This window comes from Glandiceps talaboti, chromosome 22 (assembly GCF_964340395.1).
Source record: "Glandiceps talaboti chromosome 22, keGlaTala1.1, whole genome shotgun sequence".
NCBI lineage: Eukaryota > Metazoa > Hemichordata > Enteropneusta > Spengelidae > Glandiceps > Glandiceps talaboti.
Genome location: NC_135570.1, coordinates 17,227,572 through 17,240,746, shown reverse-complemented (window position 1 = coordinate 17,240,746; position 13,175 = coordinate 17,227,572). Strand labels below are relative to the sequence as shown.

Genomic DNA, 13,175 nt, shown 5'->3' with positions numbered 1-13,175 from the left:
TTAGATCAGTTCGATCGCACATGGACGGATGTATCCTTGACCACCTAGCTTTCTTAAAATTTACTTCAGAGCAAAATGCTGTAGCGTAACTTTATCGGAAATCACCGCTTTCCTATCAAATATTGGCAGAGGTATAGTATATAATATCTGTAAGTAATATGTGTCACACTTTTTAAGACATCATAAACGTAATTTCCCTGTTACCAACGCAAATTTCAATTACCGTATTACACTTATTGTGTGCAAACATGGATCTATCTCGATGATCCATGGTGCAACTTAAACGTATTGAGGGCGCTATCACTGGTACCTATGAATATGACATGCCGATATCTTCTACTCCACATGCTCCATCCGGTGTGGTGCGCCAACGTTTCGCACCTCGTACCCCCAAACTTTCCGGATTGGGTCATCGCACATTAAGTGAAGTCAGAGTTGTATCTCAATATTGACAAGCATTTTCAACAGCTGTGTCACTGTCAGACCGTAAGTAAACCAATACAATATTTCATACAATACCAATCGCACATATACTGACTACGTATATTCACGATATTAAAATTCTTTCTCACCTTGAGGTTTGACATTGTCATGCACGAGATACATTTTGTATATTCCTGTTGCCATGTGTATGCATATGCATCCAGGCTTCAGGCAGAGTTCATCACACTTAACAGTATAGTAGTATAGTCTTTCTTTATTCCAATAACGGAACATACCTCCGTTTATACACGGAGGAGGGTTAAAAATATATATAAAGAACGAATAAGGGAGGTCACGTGAGCAAAAAGCACAAAACAGCTGAGAAATAAATATATATAAAGACTACAATGCAAACAAAAAGGAAATCAAATACTGTCCCTGATCCTGAAATTATCTATTATGAATTTTGCAGTCGTCACTACAATAGTTTTATCTATACTTGACATAATTACGATGAATTTAGTCTCGTCATCCTTATCCATAAAATCAGAGTAAATAGTGGATACTGTTCAAGAGAAACTCTGTCTTTGTTGATGGTACCCAGAGCAATTGATCAAAATATAAACTTCAGAGTCCACTTCATTGGAGTCACACACACAGCATAATCTGTCTTCTACTGGTATATTTATATATCTACCCATTTCGATCATTAACTTATGACAGGAGCATATAAACTTTGTGTAAAAATGTCGGAGTTGAAAACTTTTCAAAATGACAAGATATGGTTCAAAATAAATATTGGAGTTAAATTTTCTCTACGTCCTAAGTTTTTTCCATTCACAAAAATGTTCACCTTTCAGAGATTATACCCTATATATCACTTATACATTTTCCAATGCAAATACTGAAGGCTTACTCCACAATGTTCCAGGAGGGTTATTATGTCGTTTAGTGCTTTATGAGATAGTCTGTCAAATGGTAACTTCAATGTTCTGTGACAAAAACATATAATTGTCGACCAAGCTGTACTGGGTATCTTCCAAGTTCTGCTAGAATAGCTGCATTGAACTGTAACAGATTTGTCCTTACTCGACCTCATTGATATATCATGCTTTCTTGGCTGTTAATAAATGACAGCCGTTGAAATACAACACAGAAATACCTTGTTTCAAATGTATAATCAACTCTTCTGTGTATACATATTCAACCACCTAACTAGTTCAGTGTCAACTCTCTCTCTCTCTCTCTCTCTCTCTCTCTCTCTCTCTCTCTCTCTCTCTCTCTCTCTCTCTCTCTCTCTCTCTCTCTCTCTCTCTCTCTCTCTCTCTCTCTCTCTCTCTCTCTCTCTCTCTCTCTCTCTCTCTCTCTCTCTCTCTCTCTCTCTCTCTCTCACACACACACACACACAAGCAGGTGTCTAGTTACAGATCTACCCATATTATCACACACAGGTGTCTAGTTACAGATCTACCCATATTATCATACACAGGTGTCTAGTTACAGATCTACCCATATTATCATACACAGGTGTCTAGTTACAGATCTACCCATATTATCACACACACAGGTGTCTAGTAACAGATCTACCCATATTATCATACAGAGGTGTCTTGTTACAGATCTACCCATATTATCACACACACAGGTGTCTAGTTACAGATCTACCCATATTATCACACACACACAGGTGTCTAGTTACAGATCTACCCATATTATCATACACACAGGTGTCTAGTTACAGATCTACCCATATTATCACACACAGGTGTCTAGTTACAGATCTACCCATATTATCACACACAGGTGTCAAGTATGCCAAATGCAGGAGCAAGTATGGCCTTATCAAGGCAAGAGCTAACAGGCATAGTGATACGTCTAGCTATATTTGGAGTATGTTCATATTATGGTATTAAATGGGTTGTAGAACAAATGGACCCTACCAGAAAACAAAAAGCACAGGCACAGAAACAGGTGTGTATTTCTTGATTGGTTATTTCTTAGAACTGGTATCAACAAAAATATAAAATATTGTTAGAGACAGAATTCATTTGTAAGGACTTTATAAAGTTGACAGATGGGGACATTTCTTGCAATACTAACTATTGTAATATGTACTTGGACCTTTACATTAAAGTGTACATGCAAAGGGTGATACTTTTTTGTCATTATGTTTATTTTGCCATAAAAATAAAGGACATTGGGTTTTGTGATATTATAGAATAGCTTTGACGTGAGAAATTGCGTAAAAAATGAGTCACTCTAGGTCCAGCCACACAGAGCACCTCAGGAAGTACTTTCATTTGCATATGGATAGGACATCGTGACGTCACTTCGGGAACACAATCGTCCTCTTCAGTTTATCTTTACATGCAAAGCCATTAGGGCTGAGCCAGAAGGTCAACTTCTCAACCGGTTTTCGCCAGAACACGATGTTGAATATTTGTCACATGCCTCAATCGTAGAGCAATACACTCCAGCATTAACATCTGATGGTGTGATTTAGCTAGCAGTAACGATAGTTCCTCTGGCAGTGACTATTCAATGGGTAGAAAACAGCTCCCACAGACAATCTCACAACACGAAAACTGAATAACAGGACTTTGTATTTTTTTTATTGCATGTATGCAGTTGTCAATGTAAATTGTAGGTGACAGTTATTGTCATTAACATTAGATGTAACATATTACGTTTTGTTACTTTTGTCCGTCGAATTTTGTGAATTCCATGTGATACGCTATACTCCTCGCTGAATGGAAGTGCAAAATTGCACTTTTTGTGAATCTAGTTTATAACTTTGACTAGTTATGGATGTATTAGTACATGTAAGCTAGAAGATCAACGATCGTTTGCATGTAAACACATACCGTTGTGTGTTGTCAACTGACACTACTAAGGTGACACTCGATAAAATGTCACTGAAATAAGAAATTGTATATTCTAATTCCCAATTATTGAATTATAATCGAAACGAAAATTATCTAATATTTTCATACCCATCAAACATACAGAGGTCGGATGAGAATGGCGTCACGAGAAGACAATACAACACAATTAGTTCCCAATAATATTCTCTCAAGTTGTTGTAGTATGTGTCGTCACAGTACATTCTATGACCATTCAAAATGTTCGCGAAAGTACAACCACAGATTAAATTGACCACAGCAGAAACTTTTGTTGGAAAACTATCCCTTTTGAAAAACTATGTACCCACTTTATTTCACTTTTTTACCTCCCGTAAGGGTACGGGAGGTATTAAAAGGGGAATGCCTGTCTGTCTGTCTGACTGTCTGTCTGTCTGTCTGTGTCATCATTTTCTAAAAATCGGCTGGCTCAATTGTAATGAAATTTGGGATATATAATCTTTAGGGTAATAGCTAGACCTGATTAGGTTTTGAGCCAGATCTGTTAATGTTTAATTAGAGAAATTTGCATATTAATGAAATCAACTAATTACGCAATATCTTAAGACTGCATACTTCAATTTCAATATAATTTAGTATATTCATTAAACATAACAACATACATTTGTCCTATAAAATTCGTTGATGTATCTTACAGCGTTAATGAATAATTTGCATAATTAATTATTTTTGGTAATTAGTGTTGTCCAAAAAACAAAGCTTGTTACCATAATTTTTTTAGTTTAATGAGCTATTTGCATAATTAGTTATTCCCTTACAGGAGGCATTCAGTTTAAATCTGGTTACTAAGTTCATTACCATCCACACAGTGACATGAAGTGGTATCATTTTTCAAAGCACGGCCCGTGCTCACTGAAGCCGACCGTATCATGGTGTAATTGCGTATTTTTGTTTTGTTTGAGTTTTTGATGGATAGACATGTCTTACATACATTGTGGATTTATTTGACCTGAGATCATGAAGTGTTGACTGTACTGTGCTGTGTCCATCCACTATGGATATGTGTTTGGCATGATACACTAATTTTTCAGGTAGACAAAACAATGGAAACAAAAATAGCAACATTTTACATAGCGTTGCGTCTTTTTACAAAACTCGGTCCAATTTTATTTATTTTTGATGATTAATGATATCCAGGTTCCTATTGTAACTCACACTTTGTTTTCATGCATGATACCACAATATCAGAACATTTTCATTGCAATGATACCAGTAAATCTAACTTACAAGATGATCTAACTAGAATTTTTGACTGGTCTTCCAACAACAACATGAGTTTAAATCCAAAGAAATGTAAAGAAATAAGACTGTCTTTTTCAAAGACTGATGTAGATCTCACTCCTCTTGTTATGTCTTAGAAATTGTTAATGTTTACAAATGTTTGGGATTAAATGTCACCTACAACTTGAAATGGGATGTACATATTAATGAAATCATAAGCAAAGCATCCAAACGTCTACACACCTTGAGAGTCCTGAATAGGTATGGTGCAAACAACGAGGACCTAAAGCTTATTTGCATTTCTTTAGTCCGTTCCTGCCTAGAATACTCCAGTGTTGTATGGCAGGGAGGACTATCAGACAAACTCAGAGCAGCATTGGAGAGTGTCCAAAAGAGGGCACTCCGTATAATATACCCATTTCAATCCTACAGTCAGGCTCTACAGTTACTTAACATCAAAACCCTTGAGAATAGACGTAAGCATATTTGTAAAGCGTTTGCATCCTCTATACTTAAGGATGATCACAGACTCCATCACCTGGTGCTGCCCCCAGTTCAACACAAGTATCATACACGTAATAATGGAAATGTCACTTTCAAATGTAGGACCAAACGAAAAGAAAACAGTCCTGTTGTCTATAGTGTTAGGTTGGCTAAATAAACTGTCTCGCTTGTAGATTTTCATTGTACAAATGTATACGTTTTGGTTTTTTTCCTGTTTGTTTTTGTTTTTGTTCTTTGTGTATTTTTGAGGGTTTTTGTGTGTGTAAAAAAGCTTTTATCTTGTTCTCCATGTTCAGATTTTTATTAGTATGATTTTAATTGAATTTTTTGACCAGTGTTTTTTCTTTTGAGCAAGCTCTCTTTCTATTCTTATTTTAACTGATATGTAAACTCAAATAATTTGACCATTTTAGCATGTGGTCACAAAACTGTTTTAATAAACCATCTATAATTATCATCAAAATGAAAACAATCGACTCTCAGCACCATGGAAATCGAAACAGTCGGACTACCCATTGGTTTCCAAAAAATTGCTATCGTACTGAAAATATTTTATGAAGCTAACTTGCTTTCTTTAAATTTCGAAAAACACCATTTCAAATTATTTTATAAGTTTTCCTTTTTTTCGCTTTGATCATGGCTACACCTGTGGCATGGAGAACCCCAGTAACATTTACCGGCTTTCACTGTATGGTGTCACTGAACAATTTTTACACAACTGCCTTCACCCATTACCTACAAAGTTATCTTTCAGAAATGTGTGTAGGGTGATTGTTTCACTGCAGGTGCTGCTACACCCACCGACAAAATGCCAGGGAACCATTGTTGCTGGAAGACTAATCTGGTACACAACAATATGTACAGTTACAGATAATACTATTATATGGTGACGCAATTAGTAATTCATAAGTAAACATAACACAAAGGCTTAGAAGTCATTTGTAATATGTGGGACCTCGACATCTTTCGTTAGCTGGCTGAGGTGCCAAAGTTAGTCGAAGCACAGGGGATTAACGGGGCAAGTATTTTTGTGACATTTCTTGCCAGTGCGCGTAACATTTAGAGGTATGAATGCAATTTCATTTATTTTTATGGCAAAATAAACATAATAATGAAAAAAATTATCAACCTTTGCACATACACTTTAAAGGAACTTAAGCATGTTGCCACTTGCATGGTCCAAGGGCAGGGGGATTCAGAAAGGAGGTCACCCCCTCAGTAAGACATTCATGTATAAAGCCTGTACTGTCATATCTTTTTATTTCAGGCTGAAAGACTAATGGGTAAAATTGGTGTGAAAGGAGTCAAATTGACAGAGTATGAAATGTCTATAGCAGCCTTACTAATCGACCCATTAGGTATCCAAGTAACTTGGAGAGATATTGGTGGCTTGGAAGATGTTATAGAAGAAATACAAGAAACAGTGATACTTCCCATGAAGAAGAGACATTTGTTTAGAGGTTCCAGCCTTTTACAGCCTCCAAAAGGTGAGACAAAATGAAATTTGTGGCTTATTATACATGTAATGTACTATGGGATATGATACTATGTAGTATTTGGTAGAATGGTAGCTATACATTGTACTATAGCCATTCTATGACATGAATTGTACAAGCCATTCCATGAAATGAATTGTACAAGCCATTCTGTGAAATGAATTGTACAAGCCATTCTGTGAAATGAATTGTACAAGCCATTCTGTGACATGAATTGTACAAGCCATTCTGTGACATGAATTGTGAAAATATTACTAACAATATATAGCCAGTTTGATATACATGTAATTTTAAAGATGTGCAACCTTTTAATTCTAGTGTTTTAATTAGTCCCCATCGAACAAAGTCTGGGATGGGGACTTATGGATTGGGTTCCATCCATCTGGAGCCGTTTCTTGGAGATGTCTGGACCAATTTTTTTTCAACCTTGGTACAGGGGCAACATACTATGGCATACATATGCACGTCAATTTGTTTCATGATACGATCCAATATGGCCACCTAGCAGCCATTTTGTTTGCAAATTTTCCCTGTCCAAAGCCATAACTCAGACATGCTTGAACAGATCTCATTCAAAGTCGGTATTAGGACAGTGTTCTATGACATACATGTGCATATTCATTGTTGTTGTGATATGATCCAATATGGCTGCCTGGCAGCCATTTTGTTTGTGAATCTTCCATGTCCAAAGCCATAACTCAGACATGCTTGAACAGGTCCCCCCCCCCCCCCCCCCCCCGTACCCAACCCATCCTTTATTGTTGAATGGTTATATTCCATGATGTCATCTTGAAGAGTAGGCATGTACCATGTCCAACGAGGAGACACAACATGAGTAGGCATGTTCCCCAGTTCCTTAAACCCTATGTCATTCTCAATGACTTGTTTTTATTAATTTTATCAAGCACCCACTGCTATATACTATATTATATAAACTAAAACTATGAATGGAACAGTATGGCTGTGTAGCAATGCAATGATTGTATTTTCTATATCATGTCAAAGGAGACTTAAGCAGTCTGGCCAAATATGGAATATATCACATGTATTCCCAAATATGGAATATATCACATGTATTCCCAAATATGGAATATATCACATGTATACCCAAATATGGAATATGTCACTACATGTAGTCCCAAATATAGAATATGTCACGATGTGTATGCCCAAATATGAAATGTCATTACATGTACATGTATGCCCAAATATAGAATATGTGACTTGAATATGATACGATATTGTTTATGTATTATAGGTATACTTCTTCATGGTCCACCAGGGTGTGGCAAGACGATGATTGCTAAGGCAATGGCTAAAGAAGCTGGTTTCCGGTTTATCAACTTACAGGCATCTACTTTAACAGACAAATGGTATGGGGAATCACAGAAATTAGCTGCAGCAGTCTTCTCACTAGTAAGTTAATCATAATTAGTTGATTGGTATGGTAATTACTAATCAGTCTAGTTCCTATATGATATTGTCACGGTTTTAGTTAGAGACCACGTTGGCATCCAGACTATTACTAACCAGTCTAAAAGTTACATGTACTCAGTAATAGCTTATAACCCTCGGGACATACAAACCAAATTTCACCAACAGCAGCTGTACCATTTTATACTTTTGGTCACTTTTCTCCACAAAGTGACTTTACAAAGTATTAGTTGACCAGTTATTTGGGTAAGGTGAGGAAACCATGGTAACAGAAAGGAGGATATCAGGTATTGCCAGATTTAAACTGAATGCCTTCCGTAAGGGTATAGCCTTGCAATTCCATGATTTATGCAAGAAATTTAGCTCAATGTCTGTTTTTTTAGCACAACTGATCTGTGCCGGTAAATGTGAAATTTCACCGTTTATATACCAGTAAATTTAGAATGTCAACTGCTGAATGCCGATATTTATGATTTCACTGGCAGATGCGATCTTACGGCCAACCACACATGTAATAATGGGAACCTTTTATAGAAAGTTGTAGCATAAATCTCACGGTGGGCGTTTTTAAGGCCAAGAAAACAAAAGAATTGTTTTCTGGTCAGTTTGCATCACTTTAATACCCCCGCCTCGATCTTCTTTTTTCTTGTGTTGTCCAGTCAATGCAGACTGCAGATCCAAGGGAAAACATAAAAATAACTCTCCCTACATTAATTGCTACTTCAGGGAAGACAACTGCACAACTAATCATGAACAATTAACAAAAACATTTGCATTGCCACACCACTTTAGGAAACATTTCTTGACCAGAAACAACAACTTTCTTTTGTGTGGCCATAGCGTCTAATTACCGAAAATATGCCAATAACTTATTAAAACTAAAAGCTACATCGATAATATTTTCAGGACAGATGCGCTTTGGTATCACAAATGTATGTACCAAGTTATAATGAATTTGAAACATGCATTCTTGACAATCTGATTAAAATCCGATGTAGATGTCGGCTAATCGTTCATTGCTATTTTACCTTCGTTATTTTGCCAGAATTGACCTTCTTGGTACATGTTTATATTTTTTAGCCAGATCGCCTCCTCTACTATTCAATGCGTACATGTATGCCCATGACAATTAAGACGCAACCTGATTGGCTGTGTGTCTCACTGAGCAGAAATTTGTTTGCATGTGCGTCAGTTCAGGTGCATTTTACCTACTTACCCCCTTAACAAAAACACTGGTAGAGAACCCTAGTACAATGACAGGGGAACACAGGTGCATTTTACCTACTTACCCCCTTAACAAACACACTGTAGAGAACCCTGGTAAAATGACAGGGGAACACAGGTTCAGTTTATCTACTTACCCCCTTAACAAATACTGTAGAGAACCCTGGTAAAATGACAGGGGAACACAGGTGCGTTTTATTTTACCTACTTACCCCCTTAACAAACACACTGTAGAGAACCCTGGTAAAATGACAGGGGAACACAGGTTCATTTTACCTACTTACCCCCTTAACAAACACACTGGTAGAGAACCCTGGTAAAATGACAACTGGTAGGGAACATAGGTAAAATAACTGGGGAACTTAGGTAGATTTTACCTACTTACCAACCTTCACAAAAACATTGGTAGAGAAAAAAGTAGGGAAAGAGGGAGGGAAAGTTTAATAATAAACACCGCTACATGTACCAGGTGAACACTAGGATCAGAAATTTGGGCAGCTTAAATAGCCAACTACTGCAATGTGTGAATTTTGTAAAGTACCAGTGGGCATGAGTAGTCCAGATACAAACCACTAATTTGCAGGGATGCAAAGAGCACACCCTCTAGGGGGTTATAGGGCAGTATAAAGCATTACCCGGTACCTCCCATGAGGGTACGGGAGGTATTAAAAGGAGGATGTCTGTCTGTGTGCATGTCTGTCTGTGTGTCTGTCTGTCTGTCTGTCCGTCCATCCATCTGTGTGTGTATGTGTTTGTGTGTCTGTCTGTCTGTCTGTCTGTCTGTGTCATAATTTTCTTAAAAATGGCTGGCTCAATTATAATGAAATTTGCTTCCATATGCTAATGGCAAGACCTGATTAGATTTTGGTAAACATCCAATGAATATTAATTAGTTATTTCAATATTTGCATAATTAATGGTTTTGAGTTATTAGGCTATTGGAACGCATACTTCAAATTCAATATAATTTGGTGCATATGTTAACCATAACAATTATTTAGTGCACAGAATAACAAGAAAACACCCGGACCAGATAATGAATCACTATGCACCCTCGAGCTCTCCAGTTTTTACCGATATTTTCAATGACTCTCTTAGCCAATGCAAAGTACCTGTGTGTTTTAAAACATCCAAAATTATACCAGTACCAAACAAAGAAAAGTAAAATCTCTTGTCTTAATGATTTCAGTAGCGTTTACACCAGTTTTCTTTGAAAGGTTAATTCTGAAATATCTTAAGTCTGTTACTAACTCATCACTCGATCAATTTTAATTTGCATATCGTGCAAATAAGTCTGTTGATGATGCTGTTGCATTAGCCCTTCACTTATATACTTCTGTCACCATCTAGAGTCACCATGCACATATGCAATCTACATTTTTGTAGATTACAACTCGGCCTTTAACACGATAATTCCACAGAGATTATACGACAAACTCTGTTCACTGAAAATTGATAATTCAATATGTTTGTGGGTCTAATAGACTTTCTGTCGGATAGGCCCCACAGACAAAACGTGCAACGATAGTCTTTGAGTCGTACTAATTGTCAAATGAGAACAGTAAATAGTTGGTTGAGTTGATCATGATATTTCAGGTTTCTTGGGCTGTGCCGTGGTCTAGAGACGCTGGCATTGGCAAATGTGTCTGTACTCAATTTTATAGTGTATGTTCTGCCATACACAAGGTCAATCAAACAGCTTGGTGTGACAGCAGGTGTTTCACATTTATCAAAGGCTTGCTAACGCTACCACTTATTAACTTTCATAGGCAATCTATTCTAGTGTTTTAGAGTTTCTCATGTACTTTCCACGAGTTCGTCACAATATGTGTAGTTTGTGTATGCTGTCACACATGTTTACATAGCTACTTACAACATTGTACTACTCCCACATATACTATCTACATCTATGTGTGATCTAGACAGAGTGATATGTGTCAATCAAGTCACTTTTGGTTAGTGTAGTGGTCTCAAGATATGTGTAAAAATATGTCTGTCAGTGCCTGTGAATTAATAAAGATCATTCCGGCTATTTACACCACAGCTGAAATCGAGGAACAGGAAACAAATCAAATGGCTGAATGTCACACTTTAATTGTTGTGCTTTTACAGACAAAAGAAAATAGACCATGATTTCACATGCCACATGAACTTGCAGTCACATTGGCATTGTTACACTGACGTTCCCTATACACTTGATTCAAACTGTTCAATGTAAATTCTCCCAGTTTCTTGTAATAGTGTTATGCTCAGAAACATCAAAAAGACTCATCAAAAGTCAAATTAATCTTTAAAATAGGGCACGATTGTCAAATGTACTTTTTGACAATCATGCATGTTGGTGATGATCATGATTAGAACTAACACTAGATATTTGCACCACAATATTCCAACACATCATCGGAATGCATATCATAGGACAAAGAACTAGATTAGAACCGGCCACAGTAAATAGTTCTCAACACGTACCGGTAGCTCAGTAGCATGCGTTTACAATATAATCATTTGATTGGAATTGGCCTTTTGACAAATGTATGACACAATGTCTTTGAATAGTTTTAGTCAAACTTTGAACGGTAATTTATTGATCGTGGAAACAAACAGTTAGTGCTGAGTACAGCACAGCTGTGTGAATACTCAAGTCCCATGCAAGTAACATTTACAGTTTATAAATTATATAAACACACAGTATACAAATCTGTATTCAAGTCATTCAGTATATTTCAACTGGGTATGGTAAACATTACAGTTACTCTCGGTAATCCAATTCAAAACCCTTTCTTTTATTTCTTTTGTCCGTCTTACCAGTATTTATTGAGAAGGATAGTGATTCTCAGCTTGGTCATTAATTATTCAGGATTAAGTTAGGAATACGTCGTGTATAATGAATCCGTGTAATAAACCCTTTCCTGTTTGTTATCATATTTAGGCTATCAAGATTCAACCAACCATTATATTCATTGATGAGGTAGATTCTTTTCTAAGATCTCGAGCTTCCTACGACCATGAAGCAACAGCTATGATGAAAGCTCAGTTTATGAGTCTATGGGATGGACTTATAACAGACTATTCTTGTCAGGTAAGATAAAATTGAAATACTCTATGTCAGCTCATTTACAGAGACTTTTGCTAGTTATATACAAGTTCCATATAAGGATAAAAAGATTGATATACAGATAAAAAGATTTCCACGTAAAGATAAAAAAATTTCCATATAAGGATAAAAAAAATTTCCATATAAGGATAAAAGCATTTCCATATAGGATAAAAAGATTTCCATATAAGGATAAAAAGCATTTCCATATAAGGATAAAAGCATTTCCATATAAGGATAAAAAGATTGCCAGTATTGAAAAGAGATCATAGCATGGCATCCTCATGGTTACAGAAGTGAGAATATGTTTCCATATATGGTCAAAGTAACTATTAGACCCATATGGGCATAGCAATGGTGATGTGTCTCCATATATGGTCAAAGTAACTATTAGACCCATATGGGCATAGCAATGGTGATGTGTCTCCATATATGGTCAAAGTAACTATTAGATCCATATGGGCATAGCAATGGTGATGTGTCTCCATATATGGTGAAAGTAACTATTAGACCCATATGGGCATAGCAATGGTGATGTGTTTCCATATATGGTCAAAGTAACTATTAGACCCATATGGGCATAGCAATGGTGATGTGTTTCCATATATGGTCAAAGTAACTATTAGACCCATATGGGCATAGCAATGGTGATGTGTCTCCATATATGGTCAAAGTAACTATTAGACCCATATGGGCATAGCAATGGTGATGTGTCTCCATATATGGTCAAAGTAATGATTATATTCGCTCATTGTCACAACAATGATGTGTATCCTTACAGAGTTACATCAATGCTGATATATTTCCTTATAAGGTTGTATGGACAATGATAAACCTAGCTTACATTGTCAAAATTTG

General features: G+C 36.5%; 1 protein-coding gene across 5 annotated transcripts in view; it reads left to right on the top strand.

Annotated features, from left to right (window-relative positions):
• The first annotated feature begins 319 nt into the window (after positions 1–319).
• LOC144452008 (outer mitochondrial transmembrane helix translocase-like) overlaps positions 320–13,175 on the top strand; it is a 28,692-nt gene continuing 15,836 nt past the window's right edge. For 3 of the 5 annotated variants that reach the window (XM_078142984.1, XM_078142988.1, XM_078142987.1), the window contains exons 1-5: positions 320–486; positions 2,227–2,394; positions 6,337–6,556; positions 7,824–7,981; positions 12,153–12,302. In XM_078142984.1, the coding sequence (XP_077999110.1) occupies positions 2,236–2,394; positions 6,337–6,556; positions 7,824–7,981; positions 12,153–12,302 (687 nt within the window). In that variant the 5' untranslated portion in view covers positions 320–486; positions 2,227–2,235. Of the gene's footprint in view, positions 487–2,188; positions 2,395–6,336; positions 6,557–7,823; positions 7,982–12,152; positions 12,303–13,175 lie in introns of all 5 variants that reach the window. The other 2 variants (XM_078142985.1, XM_078142989.1) reach the window with 2 other exon arrangements.